We start from the raw sequence: 15,838 nt of genomic DNA, 5'->3' as shown, positions 1-15,838 counted from the left end.
GACCTTGTGGTAAGTCTGTTGCCAGCTTTTTGGAGGGATGTTAATACCAGTTTCCATAGTGTATTTAGTAGTTCACAGTCACATCAACAAGTAGTCAGTTTTCCTCTTTCCCCACATCTCATCCAGTGTGAGCTTTCACTTGTTTTATTGATCTTGGACCTTCTGACTTGTGCAAAATGAAATATCAAGATTTAATTTGCATTTTCCTGAGGACTAAGAATGCTGAACGTTTCTTCAGGTTCTTCTAAGCCATTGTATTTCAGCTTTCCAGAGCACTTTCTTTAGTTCTATATCCCATTTTGTGTGTGTCTGTCTGTGGAGTGTGTGTGTGTGTGTTTACTTGAGACAAAGTTTTTCTCTGCAGCCCTGCCTATACTGGAGTATACTCTGTAGACCAGGTTGGCTTCAGATTTAGAGATCTGTTTTTATTTACCTCATAAGTGCTGGGATTGAAAGCATGTACCACCATGACCAGTTCCATACCCCATTTTAAATTGGATTACTTGTTTTTCTCATGCTCAGTTTTTTTATTTCTTTGTATATTTTAGTTAATGATTCTTTGTCTATTGTATAATTGACAAGGTTTTTTTTCCACTTCATAGGTTTCCATTTTCTGACATGATAGTGTCCTTTGTTGTACAGAGGGTGTTTAGTTTCCTTAGGTACCATTATTGTCAGTCTTAATGCCTAGATAGGACTGATCAGGGTGCTATTCGGAAAGAAACATTTTCTTGTGTCAGTGTTTTCAAGCCTATTCTGTAATTATTCTTCTATAATATTCAGGGTATCTGGTCTTGTGGTGAGGCCTTTGACACATTTTGAGTTGAGTTGTATGCAGGGTCATGAAAATAGAACTATTCCCATTCTTCTACATGCAGCCATTCAGTTTGACCAGCACCACTTGTTAAAGATAATATCTTTTATCCATGTGTATTTTTGGCTTCTTTGTCAAAAACCAGGTGTCTCGTATTTGTAGGTATGTAGAATTATGTTTGGGTCATCAGGTTTTTGCTATTGATCAATATGCCTGTTTTTAATGTCAATGCTTTTAGGCTGATACCTGCAAACAGTTCTTTTATTACACAGGATTATTTCAGCTATTCATATGTGGCAGGTGTCAAGGGTCACTCCCTGTGTACCTTTTGGTTGGTGGTTTAGTCCCTGGGAGCTCTGGGAGGGATATCTGGTTGGTTGATATTGTTGTACATATACATATCCACACAAAAGAACACATTTCTATATTTTTCTGGATGTCTCCTGATTTTTTTCCAAAAAATTTCTACTATTTTCACAAAAAGAATACATTGGCTACATATATGACATGTGCATATGTGTGGAAGCTCTCAGTTTTCAGGTATTATTTTCTTCAATTTCCACAGACCTTGATCCTTGTCAACAACAAGATCAGCAAGATCAGCCCAGAGGCATTTAAACCTCTAGTGAAGTTGGAAAGGCTTTATCTGTCTAAGAACCAACTAAAGGAACTGCCTGAAAAGATGCCCAAAACACTCCAGGAGCTTCGTGTCCACGAGAATGAGATCACCAAACTGCGGAAATCCATGTTCAATGGACTGAACAATATGATTGTCATAGGTACAGACTTAATTATAATTGAGGATCAGGACCTAGGGGACATGATCAGATTTCAAGGATCCTTAACATCAGGAAGGGCAAGAGTCCAAGTGAGAGTCCTGTGTATCAGAAAGCTGTGTGACCATCGGTTTCAGGGCCCAAAGAAAGGAGACAAGGTGCCTGTGCAAGACTATTTCTGCCTTTTCCTTGATGATCTGGCATGGAGAGAAGACTGGCCATTTCTGAGCAGATGAGCAGGATATAGAATAGACAGTGCTTCATAAAAAATGATATGGGGAAACCTTTCCATAGTAGAGTTTTATTGTGTTCTGAAGAAAACACACCTGTAGATTATTTCTCTTATAAAAGTAAGGTTTTGTGTGTGTGTGTGTGTGTGTGTGTGTGTGTGTGTGTGTGAGAGAGAGAGAGAGAGAGAGAGAGAGAGAGAGACCTAGAGACAGAGACAGAGAGACAGAAACAGAGAGACAGAAAGAAATATTATTTAATGTAATTTTATAATTATTTTGCAAAATGATAGCTTTAGATTCTCTAGCAACATTTAAAATTGCTTAAGAAATCTCTAGCATAAAGTAGTATTATTAATACCTTCTTAGCATTTCTTAGAGAATTAGAAACAGTGCCATGGCTGTTTCTGTTTTTAATTTTTTATGAATAATTTGTTTTTTATTTTTTTATACTTGTTTTTGTTATTTGATTAATTAGTTAGCTAATTAACTAATTCATACAAAGTTTCGTTGCATAAAAGGAGATTCACTTTGCCCTTGAATGGTGAACTTCCTGTCGGAATTTCTCTAGTGTTGGGGTTATAGGCACATTGTCTGTCCCACAACATCAGGTTGTGTTTCAGTAGGATAAAGTTTCATTTTATTTTGATGCTTCTCTGAAAGCATCTGTTTTCTCAATCAAGAAGTTATGAAGCTAACATTTTCTTTTCTAGAATCCTCATTGAAACAGGTAGACATTGTACATTACCTCTAAAAGCTTTGTGCCTTTTGTCTTCGTAGAACTGGGCGGCAACCCACTGAAAAACTCTGGGATTGAAAATGGAGCCTTCCAGGGAATGAAGAGCCTCTCATACATTCGCATCTCAGACACCAACATAACTGCTATTCCTCAAGGTGACAGGAAATTCTCCAAAAAATGTTTTGAAAATTCAAATTCCAACAGCTTTGAGATAATTTTTAGATAAATGATTATGGAGGTTGAAATTGGGACACACGGGGCAAACCTTATCTTCAGCAAACTCTTAATTGTCAGCATTGTGTTTCTAGAACCTGGCTGACTATTGGGTCATGCAGACACAAATAAAATTGGTCTAACATCCTTTCTACAATGGAGCTTAAGACACAGTACATTTGTATTCTGCCTTTATGACTTCCTAGAGAAAAAACACTGTTAATGAAAGTGCTTCAGTATTATGATTTAAAAAAGAATAAGAAAAAAAACCCATATTCCTGGTAGTATTTCTGAAACTGGACCAAGTTTGACCTTAATTTTCCAATTCTATAGGGAATTCTTGTCACTGAAAAACTTTCCATCCATCAGCATCTCAATAAGGTGCTTTCTTAATCTTGGTGATCAGAAAGAATGTAAACCTCAGAATCTTTGATTCAAGTTGTCACTTAAATTTGAGAGTTCAAGGACTCTCAAATTCTTAGGGTTAGGGTCACAAAAGTAAGTAGCAAAACATGTGGGTTATGGATAAATAGGGAACTAACAATGTCTCCTATTTTTATGTGAAAATGTATTGAGTGTTTAAGCTTAACCAATATACTCTGGAGACATATGAGTGGGTAGGAAATACTGTTTCTATGTCAGGCACAGGCAGACCCTTTAAGAGTGATCAAATTAGTCAGTTCCAAGCCTGATTTTATTGCCCTGTGGGAGCCTGTCCTGTTGAATCATAAAAGATGAAAACCACATTATAAAAAGTGCCTTGAATTTCACTTTCTTCCTACCTCAAAGTACTGTTTCACAAAAGTCTCGCCACATTCATACCTATCCCTCATTCCGGATCCTAAGCACTGGGTGCCTTGTTCTGAAATTGGGACTAGATGCAAATAATGAATATATATATATATATGTATATATATACATATATATATATATATATATTCATAATACATACATACATAGGCATGTTATATGATAGATTAATGAATAAGAGAGCTAGCTAGGTAAGTACATATTTATTCATACCTTAAAAGGTATATTTATTTTTAATATCTAATTTTTGGAATGCAACTAATGCCCTTTTTATATTAGGTAAAGGGAAATCGATATATATTCATGTATACTCAATTAACCATGGATCAAAAACACTTCAAAGGTTTTATATGTGTGTCAAACAGATAATATTGAGATAATTTAGAAAATAAAGACACATGCACATAGAATTGATGCAAACATATCATTTATACAACTAAGTGAACATCAGTAGATTTTGGCACACAGAGGTTCTGCACCAGTTCTTCAGATACTGATGGCCCTATGAATATATGTATACCTATACACACTGAGAAATATATGTCAATATATATCATCTACTATGTATGCATACTGTGAACTATATCTAATATATCCATAACATCTTAAAATTTTGGAAGTGAAGCAGTTGAAAATTTCCCAATACTTGCTGTTGTCACCAATTTTGACTTTGAATTTGTAATCCCCCAAAATGTCTCACAGTGACAAGTTTCATCACGTGCTATTTATTTTCCTTTACATTTTATTTGTTCTCTCTATCCTGGGAACTAATTATCATCACCTCAGGATTGCTTTTATTGAATTCCTCTTAATCACATGAAATAAACAACTATATTTAATTAAGCACCCATAAGTGCTAAATATTGGGTCAAACGTATTTTATGGATTTAAGTGTCCCAGTCTCATAGTGCAGTCCCTGTTTTATAAGAAAATCAGGGTTTAGAAAGTTGAAGTAAAAAGCAGGGTCTTAGAGATGAGAATTGACATGGCTGAGATTTTGATAGGAGATATCAGAGTTTATAGTATCAACTATTTGACTGAAGTTCTTTTCCTTATACATAGATGTAATTCTCTAGTTTGTCCATACTAGACTGGGAACCTTACACCTGCACATCACCATGAGCCTGGTTATATTTTCTCCTATAACTCATGGAAATGCAAAGTCAATGTAGTAGATTATAATATTGTAGTTTTGAGTTAAACCAATCTAGTAATGGGTATAGCATAGTCATGTAGGCATTCCTTGACTTTAGATTAAATATTTACATCTGTGATACATGAGTTTAGTCAACTGCAAATGGGATTTTTAATGTCATCTATATTCTAGCATTACCCTGTGTATTAATAAATAGAAGTAAGATTTGTACTCTTTAGGTAAAATACTTATACCAAGCTGATCTTCTTCATTTTATTCCCAAAATGACAAGATAAACACACACACACACACACACACACACACACACACACATACACACAAATCAAGGACCTCCACATAAAACCAGACACACTGAAACTAATATAAAAGAAACTGGGGAAGACCCTTGAGGACATGGACACAGGGGGAAAGTTCAGGAACAAAACACCAATAGCTGATGCTCTAAGATCAAGAATTGACAAATGGGACCTCATAAAATTACAAAGATTTTGTAAGGCAAAGGACACTGTAAAAAGGACCAAATGGCAACCAACAAATTGGGGAAAGATCATCACCCACCCTACATCTGATAGAGGGCTAATATCCAATATATACAAAGAGTCTGTTTTCTTAACATGAAGGGAATTGATTTTTATCATTTCATGAATTGAAAAAAATTAACATAATTGCGAAAAGTGACAGAGTCAATGTTTGGTACATACCAGAGACAGGTTAAGTAGAAGCTTATTTACTTGCTTATTTGTTTATTTTTTGTTTATTTGTTTCCTAGAACAAGCTATTCAAAAACATACTTCCCTGAAAATGGTAATTTTAAAACAAACATAAAAATTATGTCAATAAATAAAATTGTTAATATAATTTGGTGGATGTAATGCAAACCTCATAGTAATTTTATCTGTTAATTCCTAAGTTTGTGTCTTTACAAAAATAAATAAATAAATAAATAAATAAATAAATAAATAAATAAATAAGAAAGAATTTTCAACCAGGTACTAGATCTATAGGTATTGATTACTATTTTCTTGTAGCTGTTGTTCCTGATTAAAGTGGAACTCTGCATTACTAAGAGCCATATAAACAGATGGTTCTTTAGAAGGCAGGACTAAATAAAAAATTCAACTATTGCTTACTATTTACTAAATCTTTGGATTTTACAATCACTGAAGGAGTATTGTTGAGAGTTTAGTGGGCCCTTTAAATCTTAAATTATTTGCCCAGGTGTTCCACATCTGTCAGGTTACTTGATTATCGAGATCTGCACTCCCTTTCATGAGGAAACAGTCTGGATTTAATAGGTCTATGTAAGTTTTAGCTCTGGCTGGACAGCCATGGTGTAGAGGCATCAAACACGTTCACAAAGCCATCCTGTATAAGGGCCGACACCAGCACAATACACTGAGTACTCGTTATGAATTATTTTTGTTAATAAGATATCTGCATATATTTATACACAGACTTAACGGATACACAGACATGTAATCCCTGTACTAGAGTTCTGGCGTCAGTCTCCTTATTTCCTGTCTTTATATCATGATTTTTTTATATCGTAACAGCAGTGTGAGCTCACCAACACAGGTGGAGAGAGCAGTGAGGGTCGGTGTTTGACTTCGCTTTCACAGTTGCCAGCACAAAAATTTATCACATGAAGCAGACACTTCTTAACCTTATCAGTGTCCCTCTAAGATAAAAGCAGTAAAGTATCATATCACTTTAAAGCGGGTAATGTTTTTATTAAAAAAAGAAAAAGAAAAAAGATAAAGACCGAAATTATTTGAAATGTCATTTGAAATTTACAGCGTGGGTACCCATTGACGTATATTCTGCGTTTAGAATGTTTGTTGGCCAATTCAGCATCTTTTCCTACTTATTCCAGGTCTGCCTATGTCGCTCAGTGAACTGCACTTGGATGGTAACAAGATCACCAAGGTTGACGCATCTAGCCTGAAAGGACTGATTAATTTGTCTAAGTAAGAAATGCATCACTTTCTACCAAAGGATGCCAAGGGCAGGGTATTGTTCTTCTTTAGAAACACAATGCTCTTTCAATTCTTTAAAACTCTCACACTTTTTGTCATTTTATTTTAAGTAAAACTCCAGCTTACTGCATGATTTCTTGATAAAAGTCAATGAACTATTATAATTATTATAGACAACATAATTTGTCACGTTTTGTATATTTTTTAAATATACAAATATTGTATAAATATTGTATTGCTTATAATTCTTTTATTCAGGTGCTTAGTTAAAACAGGTTTTAAATGTCCATTTAATATATTCTAACTCAATGTGATCAAAAAGAAAGTTAAGAAAGACTGTAAATAGTTTGACCCTAATTTGAGAATGTATTATTCTCAAATGTGTGGGCATTGAAATATTACTTTGAGAATAAGTGCAAAAAGTTATCTAACTCATATTCTCTTAATGTCTTAAAAGAAAATATCATGTTGCATTTACTTCAGGGTCACAAATGAAAGAAAAACATATTTTCGTGGCCCTGTCTAACTGTATGTTTCCTTTGTATATTACCATGTGTCTGCTTTTTAACTTGGTTTCAATCTCTCAGTGTTTATAACTTGATTATCACATTAGAAAAGGCAGGTCAATGGCTGAGCTTGTTTAGCAGTCTTCAGGGAATACTCTGTCCTTGACAAGCATATAGATGAATATTCTCACAAGAAATGTTTCTGCTGTCCATTTATGTCAAGTCAACATGGCTCATAAAAGAATACACAAAGCACATCTTTTTATCTTAGAGAGATACCAGTGACCAAGTCACCATTCCTTATGTCTGTGTGTAATTCCCCAATAACACTATACATGATGAATAGAAAATATAAATATACCATTGTGACTATATTTACAAATTGCTTCCCCAATATTGCAAGTAATAAAAAAGGTTCCATGTAGAAAAATTTAACCAGAGACCCTGATATAAAAATCTTCTTCACAGTAGTATTACATCATACATTACCTATTTTTTCTTTATTAAATAATTCCCTCTGGCTGCAGATGAGAGGAGGCAGATGAATTGCATTATTTGTTACATGTGTTTGACATTAGGATCTTATTTTCAGGTGGTTATTATTATGATGATGATTTATAACAATAGTATAAAAGAATATTTTAAAGTTCTAAGGATGGCAATATTCAAAATATATATGTTTCTTTAGAAAAGAAGTATGTCCTATATGAAAAGCAGTAAAAAGGTCTTGGCATTCTAAACTCTAATACTGATGAAATGTGCTTATTAACAGGAGATTAAAGTTCTAAAAAATTTAAAAAAGGGTAATAAAATTCAGGTTTTTTGGTAAGTATGTTTTAAATTCCATATAATTGATGTATCTGTAGGGTCAAATTACTAAATAGCTGAGTTTATCAAATACATTTCTCTCATTATCAAATCTAGAAAAAACATTTTATTAAACTATTAAACCACTGTATTTCTTATTATGAGTGGTTTGAACACAACAAATGTAATGATGCTGATTTTTTTTTAAGAAATCCAAACCTGTGAAAAGAAAACAAGAACAATTTTCATGGCAAAGTTTCAGTTCATTATCAGGACTATGCAGGGAAAAAAATACAACTCATTCCTTGTCTGAATTAAAATATTGTGATTGTTATACATAGAGGCACAAACAAACACACATATACACACATATGTATGTACATGTATAAATATATATACATAAGTATATACATGTGTAAGTATATATATATACTTACACATGGCATACACATACATGTATATCATCATGTCCTGTATTAGGTGAAGTATTTTGCAATAGCAAACATGGTTTTTGAGTTTTGTCACTGTTTCTTTTAATCCATGGAGACATATACAACCTCAAAAACACTGTGTGGTTGAATATATGAATAAATACTTTAAAATAACATTAATCTTGAAAAAGTTGTTAGGGGTTCTATAATTTAAAAATATTACAATGCTAAATTGAAAAAAAAAGGACTTGGAATGTCACAAGGTATAGGAGACACAATTCTGAAGTAGAAAAGCAAGACCCATACATGATAGGTGGGGATCTAAGAGGAAGGGAAAATGTAGTGTTCTCAGCAAGATGTCAAATAATTAATCAAGAGTTAAAACAATTGGTAATCCTACTTCTGCCCCCAAATCCACACATTTTAATCATTATTTTAAAATAAAGGCAGGGCCATATATATAAGGGGCTTTACTTGTGTAAGGCCAATATCTAAGTTCTAAGTGTCTCAAGTCTGGACGTACCTGAAAGGTAGGGAAACCACTCTGCCATGTCCGGACCGTTCTGTTTTATGTGAAGGTGCTTGATAAACATTCTGCCTCTTTGCAGCTGTTTGATCTCTTGCACTATTCTGTGGCCATATCGATTAACATCTCTCTGGTTTGGGTGATTTTATCCCTAGAATGTTTACTGGACTAGTCCTGCCTCCAAGCCAACTTCTTCTGGCTTGGAATCCCGTTAATAACACAGAATCCTCATTCATTATACTTTTAATTTAAGATAATAACCAAGAGCTCAACCAAATTAAACTTATGTAACATAGAGAAATGAGTCAAGTGTCTGAGTGGGAAGAAGGAGAACTCACAACAAGTTGGTCCAGAGTGCAATTAAAGGGTCCCTGGGGAAGTTTTATTTAATACAACACAGATTCCACTACTTGTTCTATAAAGCAAGTTTATTAATATTTTAGAATGTTAGTCCTTTAATTTTCTATGAATAAATGTGTATGATAAATAGGCAGTTGCTTCCCTTAAAAAAATGACTAAAAGAATCCTATTTCTTTGTGCCCTTTACCATGCGAATCTGCATGTTTATTAGATACAGAAATCAAATTATGGTTATTTGTTGGATATGTCAGATTCTACGTTGATTCTACGATAGGACTGGCTATGCTACAAGACAATTGCTATTTCAAAGGAAAGGCATAGAAGCAGCCAAGTCATAACACTTTTATATTTTCCAAGGTCTTCTCAGAAGAGTCTTTACTGAGAGTTAAGAACAGGCTTTGTGGTGTGGGGTGGGGGAGACATTTCTGTTGGTAAAGTGATGGCTGTGCAGTTGTGACTGAGTTCAGATTCCCGATGTAAACACATAGGCGTGGCAGCACTTACTCCGGAACAAAGAGACAAGAGATTCCTGGAACTTACTGACTACCAAGTTTTGACAAACTAATGGGCTCAGGGTTCAGTACAGACTGTCATAAACATAAAGTGAAAAATTATGAGAGTATCCAGTGTTGACATTAGTCCTCTGAACATATACACATACATCTATGACGCACCCTCAAACAGACCTGCACTTAAACATGCACATTGTGCACACACTTGCATGTTCACATACACACAGGGAGCAGAGGTTTTTCCTAGGCTCAGAAAGGTTGAAAGAAAAACACTCTGACAGAAACCGTTGATGCAAAACCAATGACTGTGTTATTAGTTGCTCAATTACCTACTGGCTATAAGAAAGGCATTCCTGACTACCGTGCACACTAATTCCTGCTCTCCTCTGCAGGCTGGGGTTGAGCTTCAACAGCATCTCCGTTGTGGAGAATGGCAGTCTGGCCAACGTCCCTCATCTGAGGGAGCTCCATTTGGACAACAACAAACTCCTCAGGGTGCCTGCTGGGCTGGCAGAGCATAAGTATGTCCAGGTAAAGCAAATCAGTTTCTACTTATGAGGCTTATCTGGAGAGGAATCGGCCCAGTGTGATTCTGGGAGGAAGGGAACTCTCCATAGAAAGTTGTTCATGTCATGCCTCTCTCTACTCTAACAAGATCCTATGAGCTGGGGGCTTGAAGAACATTCATGGGCTGAGATCAGAGTGCCAGTATGGCTTGGGTCTGGTGAGAGTGAGTCTCACGCAGATATTGAGCTCCTGATGTCATCCCTTATTGTCACATGGTAGAAAGTGCCTTCTGAGCACCCATCCCATTTGTAACTGGTTTCTTTCCATAGGCCCATCCCACACATCACATTATTGAATGTTTTAAAACATGAACTTCTGAGGATACAAAACTCAAACTGTTGCATAGAAAGGAACCTTATATATTGTCATATATACATTCATTGGCAGAAAACACATCTGATTTATTTTTTTAATTTTTAAAATAAATACACCCTGGATATTTTATAAAACTCAGTGCTAAAATAAGTATTTCTTATCAGTGAGCCTGATCTGAGGTCATGAATCAGTGTGACGAATGAGTAGCTGTTGTAAAAGGTAAGGGCGAGGAATGGTGTGATTAGTGACGTGGAATAAACAAGGTTTCACTGTAAGCTAAAAGTACACTCGTGGCTGGAAGATGCAATGCACTGAGTCAGTTTATATAAATTATCAAATGACATAGCTTGATAAAGATAGAAATCCCAGGACCAGTGGTTCATTGGGTTCATAGTCTTTGTGTCTATAAATCTACAAATAAAAATTGTACTTACTACATAGTGACAAAAATAATTATGTATAATAACAGACTTTCAGTGGTACTTTGAGAAACTAAAGTTTAAAAAATGTTTATTCAAGTTACTCACTTAAAAAATAAGAAAAATAAATAACACCAAAATGAAAACTTCGTACTACTAAATGGATTAACAGATTATTTTTCATTGAGGTTTTGTGTGTGTGTGTGTGTGTAATATTTTTTCTATTTTGATATTTTTTGATTGTTTGTGTGAGATGAATCTCACTTTGCAGCCCAGGCTATCTTGGAGTTCACTATGTAGACTAGACTGACCTCAAATGCACAGAGATCCTCTTGCCTCTACGTTCCAAGGGATGGGAGGACAGAGAAAAGGGAGGGAGGTGATTGGAGAATGGGTTGAGAGAAGAGGGCTTATGAGACATGGGGAGGGGGGAACCGAGAAAGGGGAAAGCACTTGGAATGTAAACAAAGAATTTAGAAAAAAATAAAGGCATATGCCATTACATATTAAAAAGCTCTTTCCATTTAAATGGTTGTTAAGTTCAATCACTGTTCCTCAGAAACAATATTTTGACATATTTCATAGGTAAAATAATATAATACCCATGTATTGCTGGTGACACAAGACAGGCTGATGGTCTGTTCTGCTCTCAGTAATGTGAAAAGATAAGGACTGATCTCCCTTTCAGTGTTGTTTAGTTGTGGCATAAACTCCAAGCTCAACTGATACCAAAGATGACATTAACTAAGTCTAATCTCCCTTTCATTGCTGTTTAATTGTGGCATAAACTCCAAGCTCAATTGATAACAAAGGTGACATTAACTGAGTTTAATTAGAGTTTGATATGAAAGTGAACGAAGAACTTTACATCTTTTCTTTGGCGCTGAGTGTTTTCACTTGAGGTGCTTAGCAGTGTTAGTAGATTGATAGAATCTGTTGCTGTTTGTGTTTTAAATAAATGACTTAGAAACATGCAAAACCACCTATCCTTTTGAACTGGTAAGGTTTCTGTTGAACTTAGTTTTGTGTTTTGGTTCCACAGTTACCTCTTTTATTCGTAATTTTTTCTCATCAGCTAAGCACACACTACAGAGAGCATGGAATTGCTTTACCAGGCACATTAAAAGAAGGCGACACCATAGAAAACCACTCCATACAATTTTGCTGCACATATTTTGGCACTAAGCTTCAAGTGGTAGCACACTTTATCTTGTCAGTCACAGAGAAAGATGATTTAGTGTGATGCTTCGAAGTCTTTTGAATTTAAAGAAAACATCTCCACAGTAACACGTATTTGAAAAGAATCATACTGAGCTCTGGCTCTCTAATTTTTAGAACCTGTATCCTATCTACTTTTTATCTTCATGAGCCTAAGGATTTCACATGTATTACTTCTTTTCGATTATTTTGTAAAACTTATAAATATTTATTTTTTATTTCTATTATATATACCGACATTGGAATGCCTTAGCAGTGTGTTTAAGATATAAACATAGCCATCACATAATATCACTTTCTAGATGTAGGTACTATTAAATCAAATACATATTAATGGATATTAAAAAAGAAAACTTATGGATAAATTACCATTGTAGTAAGCATGACAACAAAATGTGTTTTATGAAATATTTTGGTAAATTATAAGTTCAATATTTTTAGAATTTATAAAATATCGGCAGAGAGAGTCACACATTGGAACTCACTTATAATCTCAGCATTGGAGATGCTGAGGCAGGGGAATAGAAAGCTTGAGAACTGCCTGAGCTACCCGGGAAGAGAATCTCAGAAAACAAACAAAATAAGAAATAAGAAAGAGGTCAACCTTTTTGGACTTGCTTATGTAAATATGATACTTAAATTTATTTTGGAGATGGTGAATTCTTTATTTAAATTCTAGTGTATACATTATCCTTTTCTGTTCAGTAAGTTACATACTCATTCCATATGGCTTTATTAAGTATTATGTGGTTTAGCATTCTGGGTTTTGCTCTAAAGGTAAAGAGTATATGGTATATGCATATCCTGTATGTTAAACAACATCTATTAGATGTGTTTCTTGACCATCTCCTGTTCTGCAGCAAGCACTGGAAATATAGCCAAAGAGAGCAGCTTTCTCCCGCATTAAGCTATTGCTTTAGAGAAGAGAAAGAGAAAAATCAAATAAATGCATTGTATAGTCATAACTGCTGTGAGTATGGATAAAGACATCCCTCTGAATTCAGAGTTTCAGAAGGGGGAAAAAAGAGGAGGCATTTCTGTGATGAGGAAAGGAGACAGCAAGCCTGCAGGTATCTTGGGGAAGGCTCTGAAGGAGCGGAAGCCTGTGTGGGAAAGTGGACTGGGCTTGGACAGTGACGGGACACAATACAGGCTCAGAGCAGAATGTCCTCAGACTGTGAGAGATGGTAAGGCCCTTGCTACTGATCCATTTTAACTTGTGCAGGGAATGACAAGGTATAATCCTCCTGCTTCTGCTTTTGGGACACGGATGGTCTTCTTTACATTGTGCTTTTTGGCATGGCCTTTTTCCTTTTTTACTATTTTTTTTCCTCTGAATTCCTCTAGAATATAAAATGATACACTTGGTTTTTGAGAATCAAAGGAGAAAGTGGGAAGAGCTAACAGCCACGTCAATAGTTGAAGATGAGGCCCCAGAGGCTTAGGCTGGGTTGAGGGAGCGGGTGCGAGGGGGTCTGGACTATGTGTGCACTTTGCAGATAACGTAGTGGAGCTGGATGGTCTAGAAGTGAAGTGCACGTGCAATGTCTCTAGCCTGGACATCTAGAGTGTTTGATGAGCAACTTACATAGAGAGTGCCTATGGAGGAAGAAAAAGCAACTCTTGAAAGGAAGGCAGAAAATGAAATTTGACTTGAGGAATTGTTACGCCTTCATACTAAAGTTAAAAATAGTATTTACATGAAGAACCTTGATACCCCAATGGAGAATAATCATTCTACACTACTTCATCTTGCAGGTCGTCTATCTTCATAACAACAACATCTCCGAAGTCGGGCAGAATGACTTCTGCCCACCTGCATACAGCTCTAGAAAGAATTCCTACTCTGCTGTGAGTCTCTATAGCAACCCTGTCCGGTACTGGCAAATCTTTCCAAACACCTTCAGATGTGTCTATGTACGTGGCGCCATTCAACTTGGAAACTACAAGTAAATCCCAAACAGCCTCAAATTTATAATCTGGGGAAGGGGAAAAAAAAAACAATCTGTCAATATTATTGCTAAAAAGAAAAAACTATTAAAAAAGAAAGAAAGAATGCTATATTCTGGAAACCCAAGCATACTGTGGATGGCTTTTCTACATGACTTATGCATTAAGCCAAATATGCAGATTGAATAATTGCCTACAATAAAAATATTTTACCTGTAGTATTCAGAATCACTTTTAAAGTATTCTGTAGTTGTGAACTGAGATATCAAAATCTGATGTAATCATAGATGTCAACCATTTAGTAAAGCTTTAAAAGGAGCAGAATACAAAGTCTTCTGTAATTCATAGAGCTAAATTAACTCTTTGGACACAAAGTCAAATGCCGACCTCTAGCAATGTATTAATCTCCTTTGTTATTGGTAAGGCCTTATTTGAATACATAAGTTCAACATGGGCTTTGTAAAATTTTCACTGTCATATTGAAAAAATAAAATTTTAAAAATGCATTCAAAGCAGATATGTTGTAAATGTTCAATTCTAAATATTTTTGAAATTTCTGAACAGTTGACAGTATTAGTATCTACTTTTCAAATTCTTAGCATTACTTCTACTATTTTTATTTACATTGGACAATGGCAATGTGTATTATATATTCAGTATTAGGCCTATAAAGCACAAAACAGATTCCTTTTTATTAATATAGCAAATTCATATTCCAGTACTAATATGAAGTCAACTTTAAAACTACTATGCATTCAATCAGGCTGCTTATCTAGATATTTCTGCATTTACTGAAATATTAGTAATAGATGTCTCCATTAATTAGCCACTGGCTTTTGAAAAACAAATTGAGTTGGATTTTGAAACAGCTGTCAAGTCAGTGTTAAGTATGTGTCAGAAACGGGCCACAGAGCTTAGTGGATTTGTGACTTGGAATGTTTGTGCCCTAGCTAGTGGAACAGTATGTGAGAACATCCTGTTTCTGCTGCAGTGCTGGTTGTATTCTGGCCATCAATCATAAGACAAAAAAATTGAACCACGGTTAACCAAAAGGGGTGTGGCTATTGTTGGGATGAGCCTTCGAGTTCAGTTCACTCAGAGACCTCCCCAGCTTTCTCTGCCTGCTCCTTTACCACTAACTGCCTCTGCACTCAGCTCCTTCCTCTCAATCCCAGGCTGGCCTCTGTGATGACCAGCTATTTTCCCTTCTCTGAACAGACAGGCATATTTTCAGAGTGTGTAGTAGATGGCATTGTGAGATTCTTTCTAATTCTTACACATCATTTCCAAATCTCTGCAGTGTGAACGTTATTAAAACCAGCTTTCACAGAAGGAAACCCAGGTTGAAACTTAACAGCTTCCTCATCCAAACAAACAAACAAACAAACAAACAAACAAACAAACAAACAAAGACAATGACTCCCTTTGGTTCTTTCAGACATCCTGAGGGTTATTTTCTCTCTTCCCTTCCTCTCCATCAGTATTCCCATCTCTCCCTGATGACCAGGCGCCCTCT

At 35.4% G+C, this 15,838-nt stretch overlaps 1 protein-coding gene across 2 annotated transcripts in view; it reads left to right on the top strand.

The window, feature by feature from the left end:
- Positions 1-14,837, top strand: part of Dcn (decorin) — a 35,794-nt gene extending 20,957 nt beyond the window's left edge. For both annotated transcript variants that reach the window (XM_052165535.1, XM_052165536.1), the window contains exons 4-8: positions 1,380-1,593; positions 2,598-2,711; positions 6,609-6,702; positions 10,246-10,384; positions 14,131-14,837. In XM_052165535.1, coding sequence (XP_052021495.1) covers positions 1,380-1,593; positions 2,598-2,711; positions 6,609-6,702; positions 10,246-10,384; positions 14,131-14,325 — 756 coding nt within the window. In that variant the 3' untranslated portion in view covers positions 14,326-14,837. The remainder of the gene's footprint in view (positions 1-1,379; positions 1,594-2,597; positions 2,712-6,608; positions 6,703-10,245; positions 10,385-14,130) is intronic.
- Positions 14,838-15,838: the final 1,001 nt, after the last annotated feature.

Source organism: Apodemus sylvaticus, chromosome 20, assembly GCF_947179515.1.
Source record: "Apodemus sylvaticus chromosome 20, mApoSyl1.1, whole genome shotgun sequence".
Classification (NCBI taxonomy): Eukaryota; Metazoa; Chordata; class Mammalia; order Rodentia; family Muridae; genus Apodemus; species Apodemus sylvaticus.
Note: the sequence above shows the minus strand (reverse complement) of the source record. Positions and strands in the feature narration are given on the sequence as shown.